Genomic DNA, 23,263 nt, shown 5'->3' with positions numbered 1-23,263 from the left:
CGGGAAGCCACCCATGTTGCTAAAAAAATTCCAGTTTAGGATATATTTTTTGTCTAATTTTTTTTTAAATTATAGTGTAGTTTCTAATAATAAAATAAAGTAACATTTTTATACTGCAGTAAATTACAGTAGATAATTACAAGTTAGATAAATAAATAAATAAATAAAATATATATATATGTATTTATTTATTTACTTATGTATTATTTTATTTTATATTTTGGCATTTTTTAAATATGAAATTCTACTGGAATGAGCATGCAATGTATATTCTGTACTCGATAGTATATATTATTTTTTTCTCTAATGGTACGAAAATTATTTTGTATCTCATTTGAAACTTATTATATTAATAGAATATGCGTAGCATCTAAAATATTATTATCTCTTCAATAATTACCGCTCGATTTTATCTCAATTTTCATGATCCGAGGAGATTTATTTTCCCTTTCATACAATAATATTCTGCATCTGACCACAACAAAGACTGATTGTATGCGACTCGTAAAGGCAACTTATTAATTATCTGACGTCACAATTACCCTGAATCGTCGTTCGTATCGCTCGTTTGTCGTCCGTGTTGTGAGATAGCCGGATCTGAAATATTTCAAAAATATCAATCACATTGAATATATATATATATATATATATATATATATATATATATATATGAATTATGTATGTACATATGTGTACTCTTTTACTATAATATGAAAAAGAAGATAATGTTTCTGTATCAAATATTAATTCAATTTATCTTTTTTTCTCAATTTTGAGATCATTAACCGAAATCGCTTCATCGTTGCAATATTGTGATTTATGACGTTTCCTAAAAAAAAAAAAAGGAAATCTGTGTCTGTGTAAATTATATTGGTCAATTTTCAATGCTTGAAAACGAGAAACACATATAGAATTCTCTCTACGAAAGCTCTACATTCAGTTCATTACGACATCTCAAGACCGCAAGGAGTTTAAACATCCCATCGGAAGGGTGTCGCGCCTATCGATCGCGTGCACGTCAACCGTTATCCGGTCTATCGATAATTTCCGAGGTGAAGTAGCGCACGAGGGTGTAATATATATTCCAATCTCTAGGCTTAACGATCTCAAGACTAACGATATTTCAGCTGGAGAAAAAAAGAAGGTAAAAAGAAAGAGAAAGCAAGAGGCAGAGGGCGAGGTGAGAGCATCGGGCCGCGTCGGCGTTTTCATGTGGACGACGCAAGTTGCAGCAAGTAGTTTCCCAAATAGAATCCATCAGTCGAAGAGAGTGGAAAAAAAGTAATCCTTGGAAAGGGGTTCGTCGTTGCGCCGCGCTCGTCCCAGCGTTGCCGTTCCGCCGCGCGTGCACCGCGCGCTGCACTCTGCTGCACTTCACGGCACTGCGCTGCGCAGCATCCGACAGCGTCGCTGCGCGCATGCGCCGCGACATCGGCCGCCCGGGACGCGCGAGCGATGGGCCCGATCCGATTTTCAACTCTCCGTTCTCCGTCTCCGTCTCCGGATGCATTCGAGAGCGAGTCTCCAAATGCGAGAGGTGGGTCGAGGACCGTGATTAGGGATCAGCGCAGCAACTTGTAGGTTAACTCTTGAGTCTCCGATATATGTGTACGATAAAACATTTTCTCCGATATTTCCCTGGAAACGAAATTTTATCCTCAGATGAAGCTGTGATATACACTCGTAGTCAGGTTTTATTTGTTAATATCAATATCAAATTTAAAAAATAATGCAACAGGAGTTAAAATTTTATTTAAAGATTCATTTAATTGTCACAATTTCCCAAAATTTTTTAAGAGTTTTACATATTTGATTTTCTAAAAGTTTTATAATATTTAAAAAAGAAATTGCACTATTCTTAAAATTTAATTACATAAAAAAAAGAACTTTCCATTTTCTCTTTTCAGACGATAAAATTTTCACGCCCTTAGGAGAATATTGTTACAATTAAGGGAGAAAATTCCGAAACCGATACTGATTGTTCCAACAACGATTCGTTTGATGAGATAGTAACAATTTTTATTGCCTGAAACAATTTTGTATAGAATGATAGCGCATTCTCATAATACATCTGCATAATAAGAAAAGAAAAAAGAAAATGCATAGCCTTCGGGAAGGAATTTAATAATGGTAAGAAAATATTTTACACAAATAAATTGTACCTATAAATGTAAAATAAATAAAAACCTCTTACATCGGATATAATTGAAATCCACTTATTTAATCTTCTATTATATTTTTTATCCATTATTTTCTTGTTTATAGTATTTCAATGAAGATAATAAAAGCGACGCAACGTTTATCACATTTAAAAATGCTTCCCAACGCTATAAAATGAAGTTATCAAAGGATACCAGCGTCAAATTGATAATTGGAGTAAAAATAATCGAGATGTTGCAAATTCATTAATTCTTGTCGGCGAACCTAAATCGAGACAACGTTACTCGCAAAAACGCCCATTCCTGTCGAGATGTTCCAGGAAGGGAGCTTCGAGAAACAGCCCTGCGCATCGTCCTTCCCAAGCCTAGGGTATCGATATACCCTTTTCGCCCTGCTCGAAGCCATCGCTAGCCACGACGGCAACGTTGCCGATTTTTCTCGAGATCTCCCGTCACGGGGAAAGGGGAGGCACGAACGAGCGTGCGCGCGCGCGCGCGCGCGCGGACTCCCGTACAAATGCATACGGGCAGGGGTGGCCGACCAATTAAATATGGCGACCGCGGCGCGGGGTGTGGCGCTTGCGCATGCGCGCGACCGTCGTGCGCGGTGAAGGGGAGCGCGACGATCGGCAAAGGGTCGTCGGGGTGGGGGAAGACGGGAATCGCGGACCAAGCGACGACGAGAAGGAACCGGCCGGCGAGCAGAAAGAGGCGACGAGTGCTTGGCGTACGGTTTGTGTGGTGCGCGCTACCGATAGACAAGCTCCTACGGAGTGTACGCGATCGAGGCTTCTTGGGGAAAGAGAAAAACGAGCGACGCGCAGGAGTGACTTGGCGAGCAGCTCCGAAAAGAGAGAAAGAGAAGCACGTTAGCAAGAATGACGATGGCAACCGAGACGGAGAACAACGGGCCCGAGAGCAAGGAGATCAAGGACGTGAAGGAGATGAAGGAGGCGCTCAAGGACGACGCGCCGCCGGATAACAAGCAGGAGGAGAAGGACGCGGCGAAGAAGGACGAGACGGCCGGCAAGAAGGACGACGACGCCGCCGCCGCGGCCGCTGCCGGCGGCGCGGCCGCGGCGCCGGCGAAGGCCAACGTCGTGCATCACCCCGACTACGAGAAGGATGTTGTTTATCTGTATCAGTTCCCGCGGACGCCGTTGCTACCGTCCCTGTCCCCCTACGGTCTCAAGGTGGAGACGTGGTTGCGATTGAACGGCATCAAATACGAGGTAAGTGTCACGAATATCTTTTTTTTTCTTTTTTCGTTTCTTCCTTTTCTCTCGCGGGGGGGTGGAGGGAGGAGGGGCGCCAAATCGGTCCCCTCGCTTTTCTCTCATGCATGTTCGTGCGTGCCCGCCTGCCGGTCTGCCGGCCCGGCGAGGGAGAATCGATTTTCTTTATTCTGCTCGTCGAGCGCCAGTCTCTCCGGCCGTTGTCTCTTTTCTCTCTTTCTCTCTCTCTTTCTTTCTCTCTCTTTCTTTATCGGGCCGACTCTGGCGGCCGATCGCCTTTCGGAGTCGAGAGATATTCCCGAAATATGGAAATACGAAATATATATATAAATACGCACGTCATGTCCTGTCTTCGAGTGTGAACGAATGAGGGGGGAGGGGGGCAGCAGGGATTAATGGCGCATTCAACTCTGTTCGCGCGAACGGAATATGCGCGCTGTACAAATTTCCCATCGAAGCGCGAAATTAGTTTCGACGAGTCGGATTAAAATCGATCGTTACGCAACCACGGAAAATCCTGCGTCCCCCCATGTCAACAGTTCCATTCTCGCGATTAAACGTGAATCATTTTCGCGCGTCTTTATCGTCGGTGGGCCCCGCGCGAATTGGTAGCGATTTAAATCCCCGTTCTTCACGATATGGCGTCGTAATTTGTATCGCGTTACCAGCGACGCTCGATTCGGTCCGCGGACAAAATATCCCTCGCGGATTCGTGCGATCGAACAGTGATTTAACGTCACCGGATTTTCCGAACTCGCGCGCTCGCGATCAGCGGGAATCAGGGTGTGGATGAGGGGGAACGCTTTCGTGCGACGCGACGTTTCGACTTTCCCGATGCAGCCGAGGCCTGTTTACATACGTGCGCTACATGCGTTTGTGATTGTTTCTCGAAGGCAGGGGAAACGGATTGGTAAATGTAACGCGCTTGAAACGCGTTATCCAGAGTTATCGAGCGGAGCTATTATAAGCAACCACATTTACACGACGTATATTTTTGTCTCGTCTTATTTAGCGTTACGTTGATTAAATCTATCCACGCTATCTTTTGGAATTATAGAAATTATAATTCTAAAAGAGTGTTGACACCTTCGAAATGAAAATGTCATTTAAAAATCTCAAATTAAAAGTGTCATTTAAAAATCTCAAACGAAAGCGATTTAGAAGGTTGTCACCTTCTCTCAAATTTGTACAAAATATTTTTATGCTCGATGCGCTCTCGAAATTTCCTTTGTTACCGGTTAAACAAAAAGGAACTATCTTTTTATATTCTTTTATTTCTTCCTCGAATATTTTTGTTTTCATCGAGGGATATATGAAGATTCCTCGAGATAATTTCGTCGCACAAGGAAAAACGCGCATGTTAAGCGTACGTCGCGACATTGTGAGGATAATTATCGTTTGCTTGCGACGCACAATAAAAATGCATGCATATAAAGACGGCCTTCGCGCGGATCGCTTCAAAATGGCGGCTGCTGTCAACTTTCGGAGCAGTGCATTCGACCTAGGCGTACCCCCGGTGTAAAGAGCGGTGTTCGATCAATTTATCCCTCGACTTATCGATAAAAGAACGACAAGCTTGACAAAAATATATAACTGCGTGAATTTATGATTGCGTAGCAAAATATGCGCGCGTATCAAGAGTGAGAAAAGAAAGAATAAAATATATATGCATGCGAATGAGAATAATCTTTTTATTCGCGCTACTGAAGAAGAGGAGATTCAAGCCGTAATATTTATATTTTTAGAATCTTTATGTAAACTTCTCGCGATATTAAATTTCTTTATCTGTCGTGAAAAAATCGGAAGATATCTCTAATCTTGTGTACCGCATTCCGAAGACCTATCTTGGTATTAAATTCGATGGATTTTTTCAGCAAGATTATATTCTACACGTATTTAAGGCTATCCCTCTTTTCTTTATTATAAAACTCAGTAATCTTGCATTCTTCGACTTTTACGGAAAATTTGCGCAAATTCGACACGGTGATTTCCGAATAACGCGCATTCACGGCATATCCGTTGCCTTTGACGCAAAACGATCGGTCATTTCTTTCCGCTGCGCGATTTTATTGATATAGAAAGCGGGGCATCCCGCTTCCGAGACGGCGAGAGAACGATCTCGGGACGAAAGTTGCGTTTATAATTCGCGAAATCGTTACGAGCCGTGCTCGTTTCGGCTGCTTTCCGGATAAACGCAGGCGAGTAATGATGGGTTCGTTAAAAAATCGGATTTCGTCGAGCTCCTTTTCCCACCGTCGTCAATTCGTACAGATCGATACGCGATATATCGGCAGATCCCTGCGAACCGATGATCGTCGAGAAAATCGATTGTGTGTTACTCGTGTCGTCGTCGTCGTCGAGAATAGACGCTTTCTCGCGCGAAAGTTGAAATTCTTCCCAAGCATCCCATTCGACTCGCTTAATTATCGCGATTCATTAGAACGATATTGTGAGCGAAAATCATCGTTAATGATCGGAATAATGGCCAATTGAGAATTCGTTCGTCGGTTCGCTTTTGTAGCTTCATTGTCGGCTGCTATGTACTCGTTGGCTAACGATTTAAGAGGCTTTTCACATTTTCATTGCTGGCGGATTGCGATACGTATCGAGTTCTTCTAACTGTGAGGATGACTGACGTGACATGAAAATTACATTAGGAAGATATAAACAGATTTTTATGCAAAATCATTTTAATTTGAAACGCAGAATCTCCTCTTTTCTCGAGCGATGCTTGACAAGTTAAAAAAGATCCGATTCATATGCAAGGGGGCCTATTGTTAGAGATATCTCGCTCTCCTCCTCCTTCACTTGCAGATTCCTCGGGCAATCGGCGACGTGGAATATACCCTAATGGAAACCACGACTGCAATCATTTAATTTCTTTCATTTAATTACAAATATCTTCGTGATTAACTCGAATGGAAACTTTGTTAAAGTGCACAGCACAAGCTGCGATATCATTAAGTTATTGCGAAGACTTCTCGCAGAGATCTCTGAAACTCCCTTCTCTCGTCAGTTTAGCTTCGTAAACTATAATACTCACATGTCTTAAGAAAATATATATTCTGAATTGCTCGAGGAACCTGGGTACATACGAAGATAAATTTTCCGGTAGAGAGAGAAATTCCGCTAGTGATCTCCAGCCTGGTTATCGACCCTCATGACATATTTGTCTTCCTTCTATATTGTCGCTCTTGCCTATCCCGCGAATCGTTACCCTGACATCTGTTGAACATAACACTTCGGAAGGGAATGGCGATGTAGCCGTTCAAGACTCCTCTAAACAGAGGAATGCCTTTCATTATCCGCGAGTCTGTCTTCTTAACGAACTTCAAAGGAATCTTCAAAGAAATGTTCACTCTCTTCCTCTCAATAATCTAATCTAATTCCATTGATAGTAATATTGAATTATATCGAAAAATATAATATATAATTTTTAGAAGGCAAATATTATCAATATACGCTTTCACTTACATTTATTTTAAAAATATCGTCGTCATATCTAATTTCGACATAAAATTCTTTCAGTGCTCTAAAGTGTATATTTAATAGTTATTGTTAATTCTTATTTCAAGATATCAGAGTCATATATAATTTTCACTTTCTCTTTCTCTCAATAATCTAATTTAATTTTCCATTGACAAAAAATTCCTCTTTTTCGAAAGGAATTTTTCGGAATTTTTAGAAAAAAAACTCGATAATATTATCAATATACACTTTTACTTGTATTTATTTTAGAAATATCGTTATATCTCGTTATATAAAATTCTTTCTCTAAGTGTTCTAAAATGTATATTTAATAGTTATCATCGTTAATTCTTATTTCAAGATATCAGAGTCATATATAAGTTATTTATGAATAACTAACGCACAAAGTTTGTATTGATATTAAAAGCTGTTAATCACTTCAGAATAAAAAGAAAGATACAATTTTCTTGATTATAAGTTTTTGGAAAGACAATTAGATATATTGTTTTATTTTTAATATTTTTCATTCTTTCTATTGCAATATATATTTATTGTTAATACGAGTTCAATTTATATCTGAAAATATATTTCGAAAAGTTATTATTTGTAACAATCTTTCTTTTTTTAAAGAACTAATGGGACAACAGTTGACTAATTAAACAGCAAATTCCTTTAATTTCTATTAAATTAGTTTTATGCAATTTAAATGAGGAAAAAAAATTTGTTATTCACAGATTTAAAGCGTCATATAAATTTTTTTAATTTGCAATTATTTATAATTTCGAAACTTATAATAATTCTGATATCGCTTTTTTTGTTTGCTCTTTAATTTTTTTTTTCATTTCTGTTTGAAAATATATTAAAGATATTCCTTTATTCAATTTCGTTGACATGTCGTTTAGCATTTTATAAATCTTTAATTATTTCCCTCGACTAGCTGTGTCATAAATATACTATAATAGCATGTCAAGAGACGATAACTGTCTTGCTGTAATATCATATCGTGAGATATCGTTCCTGTCCCCTTCTTTTCCCCCTCTTCGCTCGTAGATTTTCCTAATGAATAGCCATTCCGACCGCGAAATGACAGAATTGGGAGAAAAGAGGTCACAGGTAATATGGAGGAAGTTCCTATTGAACTAATCATTATCAAGATAGCTACAAATAATGAGTGGAACGATCGAGATCAATTGATCGAGTCGGCCAACTTCGAACATGTTAACGCTAAACGCACACGTCATTTTCGAGAAATTCCTCCTCTATCTTTCATTAACACCTTTGAAGTAGGACATCGATATCGTCGATTCCACGGCTTAGAGATAGCATGGAAACCGTCCTATATGTGGACAGATGTTCTTTTTTCCAGGTCGTGGACTTTTTTATTATCCCAGTTTCCGAATTTAACTCTTCCCGAATAAGATAGAAGAACAACCTTGCGCGAACGGTTTATCTCAGTCAGATAAACTTGGACGCTTGGAATTTTTAACTGATACCTAATTTACCTAATTAAATGCCGAGAAAAAATTATCAAAGGATAGATTAAAATATGTTTACATTTCGAGATACATCGCTTTTTCAATTTTCCGAACGTATAACACATTCTTTTCTTCTTGATAAAGCTATCGCTTAAGTGGCCTTTGTACGATATGAAGAGAAAAGTAAAATTCTTCAGACTTTCGTCGAGATAGCGCTAAAATGTGTGTTACCGTCATTCGAAGAATGCGGCTTCGTCCGCTTTTCCCCCAGCTTTGCACAAACCTGCCAATGAAATCGCGCCAACATCGAATTCTTTCGTTTCCGCATTCTTGCTTTAAATAAAAATTCGATATCCCATCCTAATGATGTAGAAACGATTAGATATTAGCTGAACATCTATTAGTCTGGTGTCATCGTTACAAGAAATCAGATGTTCGATTGTATGACAATATTAATTAAATGCTAATCTGTTTTTAAAATTTGTTGTTTTAATCATAAATTTATTATCTCTAGTAATTAGTGACAAATTAATATTAAAGACGAGGGCATTTTCTTCTAGCGAAACTGCTTATAGAAAAAGACTCAGGAATAATTACTAATTATTTATTCGAAAGTATTGTAAATAGGTTTAAAAAATATTCAATTTTTATAGATGTTTCAACATGAATATTACAACTACAACAGTAAAATGTACTTAAAAGTAAGAAATTAACAATAATTAAAAAATAATTAACAATAATTAGCAGTCAAATTGTTTCTCGAATTAATTAATTGTGTATATATTTCATTCTTAAATTTAATACTTGCATAATAAATTTTTGATTATTTTTTCATAAATGAGTTGCTATCACAAAAATAAATAATTAATTTTACAAGTATAACACAATTAATAAATTCATAAAATTATAAATAATTTTACTGTATTTGCTTCGTTGCCACTCGATATCTCCTCTAGCCTCCTGCCTCCTTATTTGTTCTTTGTTTCTCCTTTATGACACTCATATGCCGCTTACACGGTTAATTACAATCGCGCTAATCAGCGCAACATGATGATCGCGCGGCACTTTGTACGACATTCTCAACATTAATCACATACTTTATTTTATATTGCAATAAGAGAACGTGAAAATTTACGGTTACACGAAGCTGCGATCTGCTCTGAAAAGTCGCGCGACCGAATTCACACGATGCTATCTCTACAACGAATAGTATATCTGCGTATTTTACGACAAGTTTACTATCTCTTCGTTATAATGCTAAACAATTATACAGGTTAAAATTAAAGGTAAATATTCGCAGAATATAAGCGTCGAATTTATGGTGATGCGCGATTAATATTAAGATACGAAATTTCCAATAACATTGTTATTAATTAAACGTTTATCAAATTTTGTAACCATGATATTTTGTTAATTATTGAGAATTTAAAAAATAATATTAACCTTATTATGCGATACTATACAAGTTAATTGGGACACAGTAATTGTGAAAATTAATTAACCGCGCGGATTGATAATTGTAATAATCGTAGGGAATGTGATCGCGTTTGAGATGTTCTGTTATTTACAAACGCACACATACACAAATGTGTGTGTATTAATATGTATATATAATATTTATACATCTCTCTCTCTTTCTCTCTCTCTCTCTCTTTCCTAGTGTTTATATTTCGACAGATAATACAAGTGCCAAATTTTACGACGTACGCCGCGCTATTGTTTACATCCCGTCTCACCTTGTTGGCATTCTCGAGGCGACATTCGAGAAGGTTAGACGGCATGTGCCGCTCCGTATTACTGGCTCCGTATTATTTCTCGAAATATAATAAAAGATACGCAATTGATAAATATTAAATATAAAATATAAATTGAAAGTCTCAATAACGATTGCTCTTATTAATGAAACGTTCATCTAGTTTTGTATTCGCGACGTTTTATTAATGATTGAAAAAAATTCAGAAATAATATCGACAACTTTATTATACGATATTATTGAGTTAATGATATTTGAATGCGATAGTCGTGAACATTTTCGCGTGGGATGGCAATTGCTAATTTTAACATTCACAGTAAATCGCGTTACAAAAAATCTCCCATTATTTACATATATACTTACAGATATATATATTCTTCAATTTTATATTATATATTATATTATATATTCTTTATCATTTTTTATTAATTTGTTATATATATTTTACATATATATTATCTACACGTATCTATTATTTATACATCTCGTGTTTATATTTCGAGAAATAATACAAGCGCCGAATTTTACGAGGTATGCCGCGGTACCTTGTTGTTTACATTTGGTTATCTTGTTATCATTCCCGCGAAGACACTAGAGTAGGAAGGTAACGATGTGAGATGCTCCGTGTTACGCATCGTATTATCTCTCGAGAATAGTACGTTCGTGACGTAGTATTATATTATTCATTAACGTTGGAGATAGCAATGCGTGAATTTGACTGCGCCCTGTTCGTATCTTGACGTGACGTAAACTTTACGTTTTTTCGTCACAATAGAAAATAAAATTCATGATTAATATCGGGAGTGTCGCAAAGTATGGCGCGATTATCGCGTTGTGTTGATTAGTGCGGGCACGATTGTAATTAACTGTGTTTTCGCGAGTGCATGTGTGTGAGTGCCACAAGAGAGCAATAAAGGACACACAAGGAGGAGATGAAAAAACATCAGGCAATGATGACTCATCCATAACGTGAGTAATTTATAATTTTTTGTTTATTAAAATTTATTTAAATTAATTTAGTGTTATTAGAATTTAGTTTTATTAGAATTTATTTAAATTAATTCAAAAGTTGTGGTCCTTGTTTCTCGATGATTGTATATTTTTATAAGAAATTAGCGTAGGCATCCAAGTCCTATTAGAGAAAAAAAATTACAAGATAATCGTATTTAGATAGAAATAAAAATGAGGCAGAAGGGAGGAGGTTGGAAACGAGGTTACAGTAGTAAAACGATTTCGTGTGATCGGAGCACAAGAAGAAAATAATTTTCCATCTGAACGCGGGACGTTCATAGTACACTTACCGGTTAATACCGCATTACGATGTAGAAACAATTGGCAAATTATTAAGTGCCGCATCCGCCCGTTAATCCTCTCGGAGTGTTCACACGTGTTTTGCACCCGTCTCTGTCTCACGGGGTTCCCACCACCAGCATCGCCCAACTAAGCGCATAGAACGCGTGGACGTAGCAGTTTTCAACCGACGTTAGATTTTGCTGCATATGCAACGAGACCGTAATGAGAGTAAAATGCGATAAGAATAGCTCCTTATCCTGTGAGAATTGTTAATAGCCTCTCTCAAGGTAGTCGGAAGATCAAATCACGCTTGAAATGCACACGATAACAAAATTCAATCAAATTTCTTATATTTTTAAAACGTCGTTTTAATTTTTATTTTGTGAAATATTATAAATACTTTTTTATAAAACATGGGGAGAAACTTGTTTATAACATGGAGGAGCACTTTCTTATTCTACTAATTCTTTCTAACTTTTATTTTAATTTTTAAATTTGTACGCGTTATATCAAAAAGTCACTTTATATTGCCAAGATAATTGGAAATTTATACAATTTTTAAATATTTTATATATCATCGGGAATTTAAAAACGCATGTTGAAATGTAGATATACGATAACAAAATTAAATCAAATATTCTTATATTTTTAAAACGTCGTTTTAATTTTTATCTTGTGAAATATTATAAATACTCTTTCATAAAACATGGAGAGAAACTTGTTTATAACATGGAAGAGCATTTTCTTATTCTACTAATCCTCTAACTTTTATTTTAATTTTTAAATTTGCACGCGTTATATGAAAAAGTCACTTTAGATTGCCAAGATAATTGGAAATTTACAATTAAACATTTTTAAACATTTTATATGTCATCGGGAATTTAAAAACGCATGTTGAAATTTCCGCTTGATTCATCCTAGTATCAGAGGGAAGGGCGAGGAAGGAAAGGGCGGGGCGATGTAAGAGATGGCTCTTGGAGCCGCTGTACTCGGTACAGCTGCACGCATCTTTGACCTTCGGTCATTGCATAGGCGTACGTCATCGTGGTTCACGCTCCGAAGAAAATTAATTAACTCTTGGTCTTATCGGCATCATATTTAATCTAATTAAATTAAATTTTAATCCTTTCTTATAAAATGGAAAATACGTAAAAAGAAAATTGTAAGCCTTATGATTTCACCTGTCGAAATTCATTAATTAATTTTAATATTATTTGCTACTCTAAATATCGAGAATATAAATTTTAATATCTCTCGTATTCTATCTTAGATCTCGTATCTTAAGTCGTGCAACTCAGATAGCGAGTCGGTTTCGAGTGATTAAATTTCGATCGTTTCCTGAATAAATTCCTACCTAGATTTCATGATATGCTCACGATTTACAGCGTTATGCTCAAGAATCCTCGGATAAAAATGAGGCCAATCGGAAGCGCATACCAGCGTCAGTTTTCTCTATAATCATAAGTGGCCTCACCACGCGCTGGAATTACTTTCGTAGGAATTACTTTAAAGAACATAATCAACACGATCGAGTTATGGTACGGGCTGGGTCGCTTGCAACTTAACGAGCCGTGAAATTAGCTGAGTCATAGGATTTAAACAACATTTCGCGCGAGAAAAAACAAAGTGTCCTCTCCCCCTCCTCTCCTCCCTCGGTTAAGATAGAAGAAGCCGCCGACGATATTTTTCCCATCATTTCTCTCGTTCGTTTCTTCACGATATTCCTGCCGATTATGAACCAAATGATTCACCGTTATGGAACGGTGTTGTTCGTACTTAAGAGAAGATGCACGCGAACGGTGTAAGAACATCATTATATTAGATTATAAAAAGAATCACGTGTATATGGAAAGATTAAGTTTTCTTCTTCGGAAACATATGAATGAGACGTGTGTCGCGAATGAAAAGAGTTCCTCTTTTTGAATGAAAAAAAAAAATTCGGTTAAAAAGATAGTCGTTTTGTATTTATTTACGATATTACGATAATGGTTTATGGAAAAGAAAAATTATTATTAGTCGGTGGAAACGTTTCCGCTGTTATTTCTGGAACACGAAGTATATTTGTACGGGATGTCCTCGATTTACTTAACTCTCCTTCCAGCCCACAAATGCTAACAGATGCAGATTTAAACGCGTTTAACTCAACTGCTATATATAAAGATTTAATTAAAGTTGTAATTTATTTAAGGATAATTATATTTTTAGATACATATATAATTATATATTTGAAGATAATTATATTTTTATTTATTCAAAGATAATTATATTTTAGATTTATTTAAAGTTAATTATATTTTGAGGTTGGAAATAATTATCGTGGTAAATATTAATTTCATTACATTTCTATTACCAGAAACCTATATTTTATATTTATCGAAAAAAATAATACGCGTTTTCATAGATAAAAAATATACGAATGCTAAGTGTCGTACTTTTTCGCTGAGAAAGCATCGGTTAGTCTTTATTGGCTGGAAAGGAACACTCGGTAGAAGGTTTAGGGCACAATCCGCGTATTGTTTTCCTCCTTTTCTCTCGACGAGAGGAAAAAAAATGCGAACAGTCGATATGCATTCCGACTACGCCACTGGCATATAACCTGTTTTAAGGTGTATACGTAGTCGAATAACGGCGTTGACCATGATTATCGGCCATGGTGCCTCCCGAGAAGCTTTCGAAAGGCAACGAAAATACAATGTCAAGCGTGGAGGAAGGAGGGAACGCATCTCTCCTCTAGTCGCGCGTACGTTTCCGGCGATTTAAAGAGCCGCGACCTGCCTCAACCGTAAAGTAGGTGCATATTTTCCTCACCTCACCTCACCTGCCGCCTCGACCAAGTAGCCGAGTGCATATGTACGCGCGTATACGCGTGCGCGTGCGCTCGCGAGTTTGTGCGTACGCGTTGTTGCGCACACGGCCATCGACAAACACGCTAATCTGATATGTACGTAGGTACGATGAAAGTTTGCAAATAGAGTTTCACGTCGCGACGAGGAATTCGCGATCGATGTCACGTCGAACATCTTATGACGCGCTAATTTTTATAACATACGGGACGTTTCTCTCACTAAATTCTCTCACTAAATTAATGCGACCTTAATTTTAACGATGGATTTATAGAAATGTGTGAAGATTTTGTCTTTCACGAGAGAATGGAAGGCTGGAGATAGTCGTCTATTCGTTTACTTATCGTGTAACTTTCTAGTTTTCAACATATTATACGTATCTTTGTTTCATCATAAATCTTAAATCAAAATTATTTTAAAGCGAAGTCGACATACTTGAGAGAGATGGATTAATTGAGGAATAATGTTTTAAAGTTTCCTAAAGCTCTTTAAGAATGAATATTTTTCATTTATTATTAAAATTCTTAAGTGATTGTGGCTCAATGTTTGAATGGAAAGAGAATTAATCTTTCATAATTCCTTTCTTTTCATATTATTTTATAAGAATTAATCATATTTTTATAGCGTATTTTTGATATTGGAATATTTCGCAATTGGAATGTGGGCATTTTTATTAATACTGTAGTCAACACATTTTTTATCCGAATGGCTTGTTATTGCATGTTATAACTCGAATGTTGTTAATAACACGCATATTTTATTAGTGCTTCAACTTGAACGAATAAGATTATGAAAAAATTGTAATTATCTATATTTATTCATGAGTCAAGTTTCGATAAACGAAGTGTTTTGTAACGATTTCCTATTAACATATCAAGAATATACGATAAAAATAGATTTATATCTAATATATATTTCATACATTTTCTGTTTTATCATTGATATATATATATATATATATATATATATATATATATATATATGATGTCTAGATTTAAAAGTTTAAATTATCTGCTGAAGTTTTATACAAATGAAATAGCTCTATTATTAATTGTAGCAATAAGCACAATTAAATCACTTATATTAAATTTATATCTATATATTAATTTTTCAATGTGAAATATTAATAACAATGTACAAAAACAAGAATCATTTTTGTTTGATTTAGAAAGTTCTCAAATTCCATAAATAAAAGACGAATGATTCACTCTCTAATGAGCTAAGATAATTTGATCGATTCATGTGGAATGTTTGACAAGTCACATTTTCTATGTACATAGCAATATTCTCTATTTGAAATAAAATGGATTTTAGGAAATTTCGTTGTAAAATTATGAAATTAAAATTTTTACTCTTCAACTAAATGATTCTTAATTTAATAAAATAATAAAATATCTTAATTTAATAAAATAAAATAATTACCTCAAAAATGGGGAAAAGAATATAATTACATAAATACATAAATTAATTAGCGTCAGTTTATTATTAAATCTTTAAAAAGCGTGAAGAAATATGCGCAAGTAAATTTTCCTTGAAGAGAAAATTTATTCCAATTTTCAACAAAGTAGATTCACGCCAACTGTCAAGTTCACCCCATATTGCATTCGCTAAGAATCTCATATCGCGTTTGTTATTGGAGCGGGTGGCAAAGGCCGGCTTACGTCTATAATAATTGGACGTCGCGAGAGGCACAACGGATTGAAAATCGGTATTCATAAAGCGTTTTCTCGCGACAGGACGCGACGCCGACGACGACAAAGAGGAATGCATAAGGCCGATCGTACGAACGGGCGGCGGTCGCGATGCGGCCACGATCCTTTATATAGCGATGCGGGAGAGCGTGTCGTAAGATGGACAGCCCTGGAACGCCATAACGTTGAAATGGCGAACGGGAATAATGCGATGCGAGAATATTGACGAGCTGCCGATGCTCGGTTAGAAAACAATTTTCCACGCGTACAACCGCGGAATTACTTTTCGCGCTTTGCCTCCCCGCGTCGCGTCCCTCCTCTCCCTTTGGCGAGTTATGCATTCGTCGTTGCATACCACAGGCCGCCGGATGATTTATGCTCTTTGCCGACCTGATTAATCCTTACGAAGCGAGAGAACAGCAGCTACATTCTTAGACTCCATGCTCGGTATTTATATCGATATTTATGGCATTTGTCATTTGCATACACGCTGACAGTGTCTCTGGTCTGCTTTTCTACATCAGTTTTTTTTAATCTTGTTTTTTGTGAGAAATGTAATCTTCACCGATTGATTCTTTAATGATTGTGCGCGAGATTATTTTACTTCAACAAGATCGGTAAACGCTTTTTTATAATGTACAAATATGCACAATGTGTACAAGAATATATAAATAAAATTTAAAAATATTTTCCGTAAAATAAGCGTGGTAGAGAGAGGCAGTATTCCGGACATTTGAAAATTGATCTCCGTTATTATCAACGAGTAAAATAAATAAGAGTAAAAATACGTTGTTATAATATAAAGATTGTAAATTATTTTATTTTCACAAATGAACAGAAAAATGGTGCAATTAAAATATGCAAGATAAAAACGGATTAAACCATCTCTTTCTTTTTATTTGATGCAAGGGATGCAAGTTAAATCTGTAAAAACTTCAACTCACGCTGACGTTTGCTTTCGAGGTCTCAGTTGAAAAATTAACAAAGTAGCTTGCATCTACGTTGCTTTATTTCTAGATCGATTTATTTATTTATCAGATCAGTAGAGCCATCAATGGAGCGCCAGTTCAGGAAATTCCTTTCAATGATAAATTCTTGCCGAGCCTGACTAATCAGTCGGTCGCGATGACATCTCGTAATGCATAGCTAATATTATCGGTCATAAATTAAGCGATTTCAGAATGTTATGTTGTGTATGTATGTAATACGATTAATCGTACGAATAGCATGAGTTTTTATCGGCCGACACGATCGGTCAGCGCAATTATTCATGAACCGAGTGACTCACCGGAATGGTATATCCTGGAATTGAGTCTTATAGTTACCGGCACGAGAATCATTGGAGCATTGCGATTGTACTAGAGTTCCGCTCGGAATGTCGGCTTAGATAATTTTACGAGGACGATCAGCACGCGCCGTTGCAAGAATTAACGAGATCATTAAGGAGATTGTGGGTAGGTAGTCTCCTTCTGGAGGAAAAGTCGCAGAGACCTAGCTGTTCTCGTAAATTGCTCCAATGAATACTTTAACTCTCCCATTTTCCCCCCTCCGTTCCTCTCTTTCTCTCTTTCTATACATATATTAAAAATATAGCATAAAATATTGTTGTAGGATATATTATTATATAGTAATATATCTTTATTTTATTATATATTTAATATAATAATATTATATATAATTATATATATTAAATATATTATTGGATATATTATAGGAAATTATTAATACTTTTTTATTGGGTTACTAATAATTTCCTCAATTATTAATATTAATATATAATTATATTTAAGCAAACAAATAAAGAATTATATATATTAATATATTTTTCATATCCTATAATAGTTTATATATAAACACATTTATTTGTTTACTTATTTATATTAATTTAATCAAAAAGAAACAGAGATTTATGTTTCAGTACATTTTTCACTATTTTTATACTGATATTTTATGCTGATACTTTATACTGATATTTTTTTATTGATATTTTATGCTAAAATCAGGATATATGCATAACATATGTTATCGAGGTATTTCATTATTAAAACGAGCGTGTCTATGAATGTTTGAGCATGTATCAGCAGCGTTTATCTAGCGTTTTAACGCGAGATCGCGATATTTAGCTATAACGCAACCTCGCGATTACGTGTTTGACGTGTTAAAAATTCTTTTCGCTTTTCCTAAATACGCAATATCCCCGACATTAGCAACGCTCTCGCGACACGCGTCCACGTAATGCGTATCTTATCCGCGATCCGCGTAACACGATAGCTCCCCGATATTATCGATCCCGTTACGCGATATTACCTGCGGTACCTGAACGCTCGACATTTCAGGTGCGCAAAAGCTTCCGCACCTGGCGTTCGCATTATCGTTACGAAGTAACGCTTTTAACCGATTGGATTTTTCCAGTAGTAGCTGTCATTGTTGTCGTCGAGAAAATAGACTGGTACGACACGGTTGTAAATCCCCGAACGATCCTTTCGGAAAAGGTATTAGCCATGAGATTTATTATTCTACGCTCGTCTTCGTTTTTTCTATCAATTATCTTAATAAGCATTCGTTTTCAAACGTTACGTGAGCAAGGACTATTGCAGCTTTGTTTATCGGAACCGTTTCAAAGTGAATGCTCCGCGATAAAGCGAAGCTGCGATAAGGGCCTTTTCCCCTGGGTGGTCCTGGATTTCTTTCCGTGAAACTTTTCGTACCACGGATTTCAAGACAATGCATTTGCCATTCGGTCAAGATGTTATTAAAGAGTTTCCGAGAATTCCTATGAAAAGGAATAACTGGAAGCGCGATCGATTTTCTATGAGAATTTGACTAAAAATACCATATTGGATCTCCAACATTGCATTTTCTACGTATTTATACAGTTATCAACGCTATGCGGTATATCTGCAATTTTTATCGAGAATTTTATTCCCATTCTTACCGTATCTGAGAAATGTAAAGTTAGAATTCAGGTTACTTTTTTATATATGAATTTTTTTCTTGAGCGATATGATTTATAAATTAATCTGATAAATGGGGAATTCTGTTATACACTATTCTATATTTATTCTCTATTGCCTTTGTTTTAAACTCGCGTGAATCTAAAGACGCAATAAGGATTTATGGTTCATGTAAATTATGTGTACAGGGTATACATACACGCCTCTATATACGAACAATATGTATATTGTTCTTCTAAGGTACTAACTGCGCGTCAAGTACGACGTACTTGTACCATGCGATTCAGTAAAGTAAAAAATAAAGATCTAATGCACGTCATAGAATTCTATCTTTAAGACATGTTTGGATTTTCCTTGATAACGAAAATCTGAAGTGGTCTGAAGTGGAAATAATTAAATGAAAATTATAAATCTCTATTTTCTGTTTTATGTCTGCATATATATATTTTCATTAATATGTAGTCGATATTCTGTAACGCGAGCTCTTGCGGTTTTGGAGCTGTTATTGTCATGACAAATTAATCACGACAGGGAAACATAGAGCTATATCATGCAAAGTAAGCGTTGTTCCAAGCATAACGAACGTAATCGAATAATTTTCATTAGATAGTATCTCCTTTTCCTTAATCTATATTAATGATATTAAAATTTCTCTATAGGGCGTCTTATCACTTCGACATTAATGTTAATTTAATAAATTGTTTAGAAGAGAAGAGAATTAATAGAAGAGAATTTCCAATTTAAAGTTAGGTATTTTAAACGAACATTTTAATAGAATGGGTGTACACGTTTTCGCTATTCAATTTCAAACATTCTTTTATCTTGATAATTAAATGTTAAATTAAATTTTTTACAAAGTAAAATGTGTCTAAAAATTAATCGAAAAATAACGTTTTACATTTAATTAAATAACGTTTTATTAAATTATTATGCTATTAAATTATAAAGGTCCTAGTTTGTTTATTGAATATTTATATATAAATAAATATCTTTAATTTCTGTTTATTAAAAGAATATTTCTGTAAACTATATTTTTCAATATTTTTCAAGAAATATTTCAAATATATATTTTTAAAAAAAGTTTATATATATTTTTCACGAATTTAATTCTTAATGAAGGCAAAAAAAATTTGTGCATTTTAACAATTCAAGTTATAATATTAGAATATTAATAGCATACTAGGAACATTATTGTTAATAGACAAGAATACATATTATTGACGATATAATTATATAAATTATTATGATTATTATATAAATTATGATGAAGAAGCCTACGAAGCTAATATTTCATTCTCCGAAGTCCAGATGCAAGCTAATTAAATTATCGTCTTTCGCAGCTGTGAAGGATATAAGATGTACACGTTACAAGATATGTCAAAAATTTGAGTTCAGCATTTTTCAAGGCGAATAGTATTACGTTTATCAGTCACACGTTCACTCTTGTTTCAACGCTCCTATATGTATATTCATTTAAAATACATAATTATTTATGTATGTCTTTTGATTTCTCTTTATATTTATAATAATTCGTTTTTTATGAAAGCTTTTTTTATCAGTATTTAATATTAATAATTTCCAATTATATACACAAAATTAAAAAATATATTTCTTCTCGTTCTTTTTACTTTTCGAGCTGCAATTAGATTAGATTATTTTCACACAGCCAGGGATAAAATACCTACGTTAAGGCAATTGATCATAATATCGGTGATACATTTAATTGTCGCGGTGCGTAAACAAAATAACAATCCAAAATCCACGAGCTGACGCGAAATTTTTTGCGGCGCGACAGCTGACTAATTTCAAATACGGCAACACGCATATAAGAATAAAGGCGGCGGAAATAAACGCGGGGGCGGGAGCGCGGCTCTTAAAATAGCGCGGCGAAAGACTTCTAAAGTCACCACGATCATACATATCTCTCGCAACAAGAACAAAGCGTGTGGACAAAGAGAAAAGTCTGCGGATGCGTTGGAGGCACACGAGGAGGCGAGCAAAACGAGACCGCGAGAGAAAAAAGAGAGAGAGAGAGAGAGAGAGAGAGAGAGAGAGAGAGAGAGAGGAGAGAAGAAGGGAGGGGGAGCGAGGGCGATAGGGAATGACAGAAGGACGAGATGAGAGGGCAAGGCGGTGACTAGGCAAGCGTTCTATTACATTCCATTAGTCGGTGACTAGATTGCCCGTCCTGGAAATGCGATTGTCCACCTCTCCTCTCCTTCTTTTTCTCCTCTTTGCGAAGCGAAATCGTAATGCGCAGCGCATCGTCCATCCATCGTATTTTCCGGGAGAGGCGTTACTCGCCGTAATTATTTTACGGGTGGTCACCGCGCAATATCGTGGCCTCGTGATCCGAGAAAGAATTCCAACGAAGGTCTTTTTATACACGAGCGCTTATATAATTTATTAATCTTACAATTGCACGATACTTGATCGGGGGCACATTTTATATATACGATACATTTGCGCGATAGGAAGAATTATAATTTATGTTCGATTAGAAGTAACTTCGTGTGTTTGTAAATTTTGCAAGCAGAAATTTTTGTGTGCAGAAATTTACGTTTGAAAATAATGAATTTTTATCAATGGAATCTGTCGATATATATCACGCCTCTGTTAATTTAAAAAACTTTTAAATAGTGCGATTATATCAGGTGCTGCAGAACAATCAATATCTATCCCTCTCCGAAGGGAAACTAAAATATTTTGCTATAAAATAATCAAATGAAATTGATACCGGTATTATAAAAAGATACATGTTTACGAGAAACAAAATAAGAGAAATTCAAATTAATGCTTTCCGTTCCGTGGCTGTAAAGGTGATTCGCGATACCTAAGTAATATCGGGGGAGGGTCCAGTCTTTGGAATCATCGTAGTAAACGGCTCCAAGTCGCTCTTGACGCTGAGGAACCTTCTTCGTGTTCGTCAACGACGCGCGGCGACCGCAACATAATTACGGGTCTCGGTATCCCGGCAGCTGTGAATCCCTCTCTCGTGCCTTTTTTCTCTCTCATTCGCCTTCATCTCGCGCGCGAGGCTCGGAGCAGGCGGGCTCGCGCGCTCCGGGTCTCGTACGCACAGTGCGTTTCTCTCCGACACAGTATGCCCTGCATACCATCCGCAATATTGTCCAATTTAACTCCTTCACCGTAGGTTTTAATTAATTAATCTTCCAATTGAACCTCATTACGGGGCTTATCTTATCGCGCGGAAGAAGAACGTCGACTTCGGTCATTTGTCTCTCTCTCTCTCTCCCCCTCTCTGTTTTTCTTTCCTTCTCTTAAGCTTGACATTCCTCGACCGCGAGAAATTTATTCTGTCACGCCGGGTCCGGGGGATTGGCGAAGAGGATAGGGGTTCATTGCACTCCATAGAAAAATAGACGATGCGCACTGATCTGTGCGCATCCTCCAATGCTATCTCTCTCTCTCTCTCTTTTCTCTCTTTCTCTTTCTCTCGTTCTCTTCTCTTCCTTTTCCGTTCTCAAATTGTTATATATTTCCAAAAAAAAAATTTTAATCAATTGATATCATATAGAGATACAATATATGCATTTTTAAGTTAAATGTCAAAATATTTTTGATATTCAACTAAAAAATGCATATATTGAATATTTTTAATCGTGTACAATCGATCGTATTGAAAATATACAACGTGGTTATTTGAACTTCCAATCGTGTATTTTCTTTTTAACATGTTGTCAATTGTTCATTTATTTCGCTTTGTACAAAAAGTAAGCAAACAGTGGAAATTTGTAATTTGACGAAAATTCCAATTCCTCGTTTTCAACTTGACAATATTGAATAAAGAAGCTTCCCTGGGGCTGCAGACGATACTATTCAGAGCTATTTACTGCATGAAAGGATATCGACGCGGTTATCGTGTTTCATAAGATAGTTTACGCGGCATGAACGGGTCCCATTGTGCGACTTTATGGTGTCACGCTCGAGGAAACAACGGGTTAAATGTCGAGATAATTTACCGCCCGTGAATGCAAGGCGTGGTGTTTCTCCCAATTTGACTGATTATTGAAACAAGAATGCACTTTGTCGATACCTATTGATCACGTTCGCTTATTCAACGTTAATTCGAAATTTGATTTTCTATTTTGGTTTATTTAACTGTGATAACTAACGAAAAATCGTATTATTAGAAAACAATTTTGACATTAAAGTCAATAAAAGAAAAAAAAAATAAATCATTCTAGAAAAACTTCATTTTCGATAATATATAAATAGTATAAATAATATAAATTTGTGATATAAATATACGTTATGTGAGCCGTTCACAGGCTAAAGTGATTAATTTCACTTTTTGAATTTTTAAAAATTTTAGTGCTAAATTGATCAATCATGTGCTTTAGCACTAAAAATTTTAAAAAATTCAAAAAG

At 35.9% G+C, this 23,263-nt stretch overlaps 1 protein-coding gene across 2 annotated transcripts in view; it reads left to right on the top strand.

The window, feature by feature from the left end:
• The first annotated feature begins 2,814 nt into the window (after positions 1-2,814).
• The window catches only part of LOC105253906 (failed axon connections), a 30,291-nt gene continuing 9,842 nt past the window's right edge, over positions 2,815-23,263 (top strand). The window contains exon 1 of one of the 2 annotated variants that reach the window (XM_011262258.3): positions 2,815-3,391. In XM_011262258.3, coding sequence (XP_011260560.2) covers positions 3,038-3,391 — 354 coding nt within the window. In that variant the 5' untranslated portion in view covers positions 2,815-3,037. The remainder of the gene's footprint in view (positions 3,392-23,263) is intronic. The other variant, XM_011262259.3, reaches the window with a different exon arrangement.

This window comes from Camponotus floridanus, unplaced genomic scaffold (genome assembly GCF_003227725.1).
Source record: "Camponotus floridanus strain SB8 unplaced genomic scaffold, Cflo_v7.5 scaffold6, whole genome shotgun sequence".
NCBI classification, from domain to species: Eukaryota; Metazoa; Arthropoda; class Insecta; order Hymenoptera; family Formicidae; genus Camponotus; species Camponotus floridanus.
Note: the sequence above shows the minus strand (reverse complement) of the source record. Positions and strands in the feature narration are given on the sequence as shown.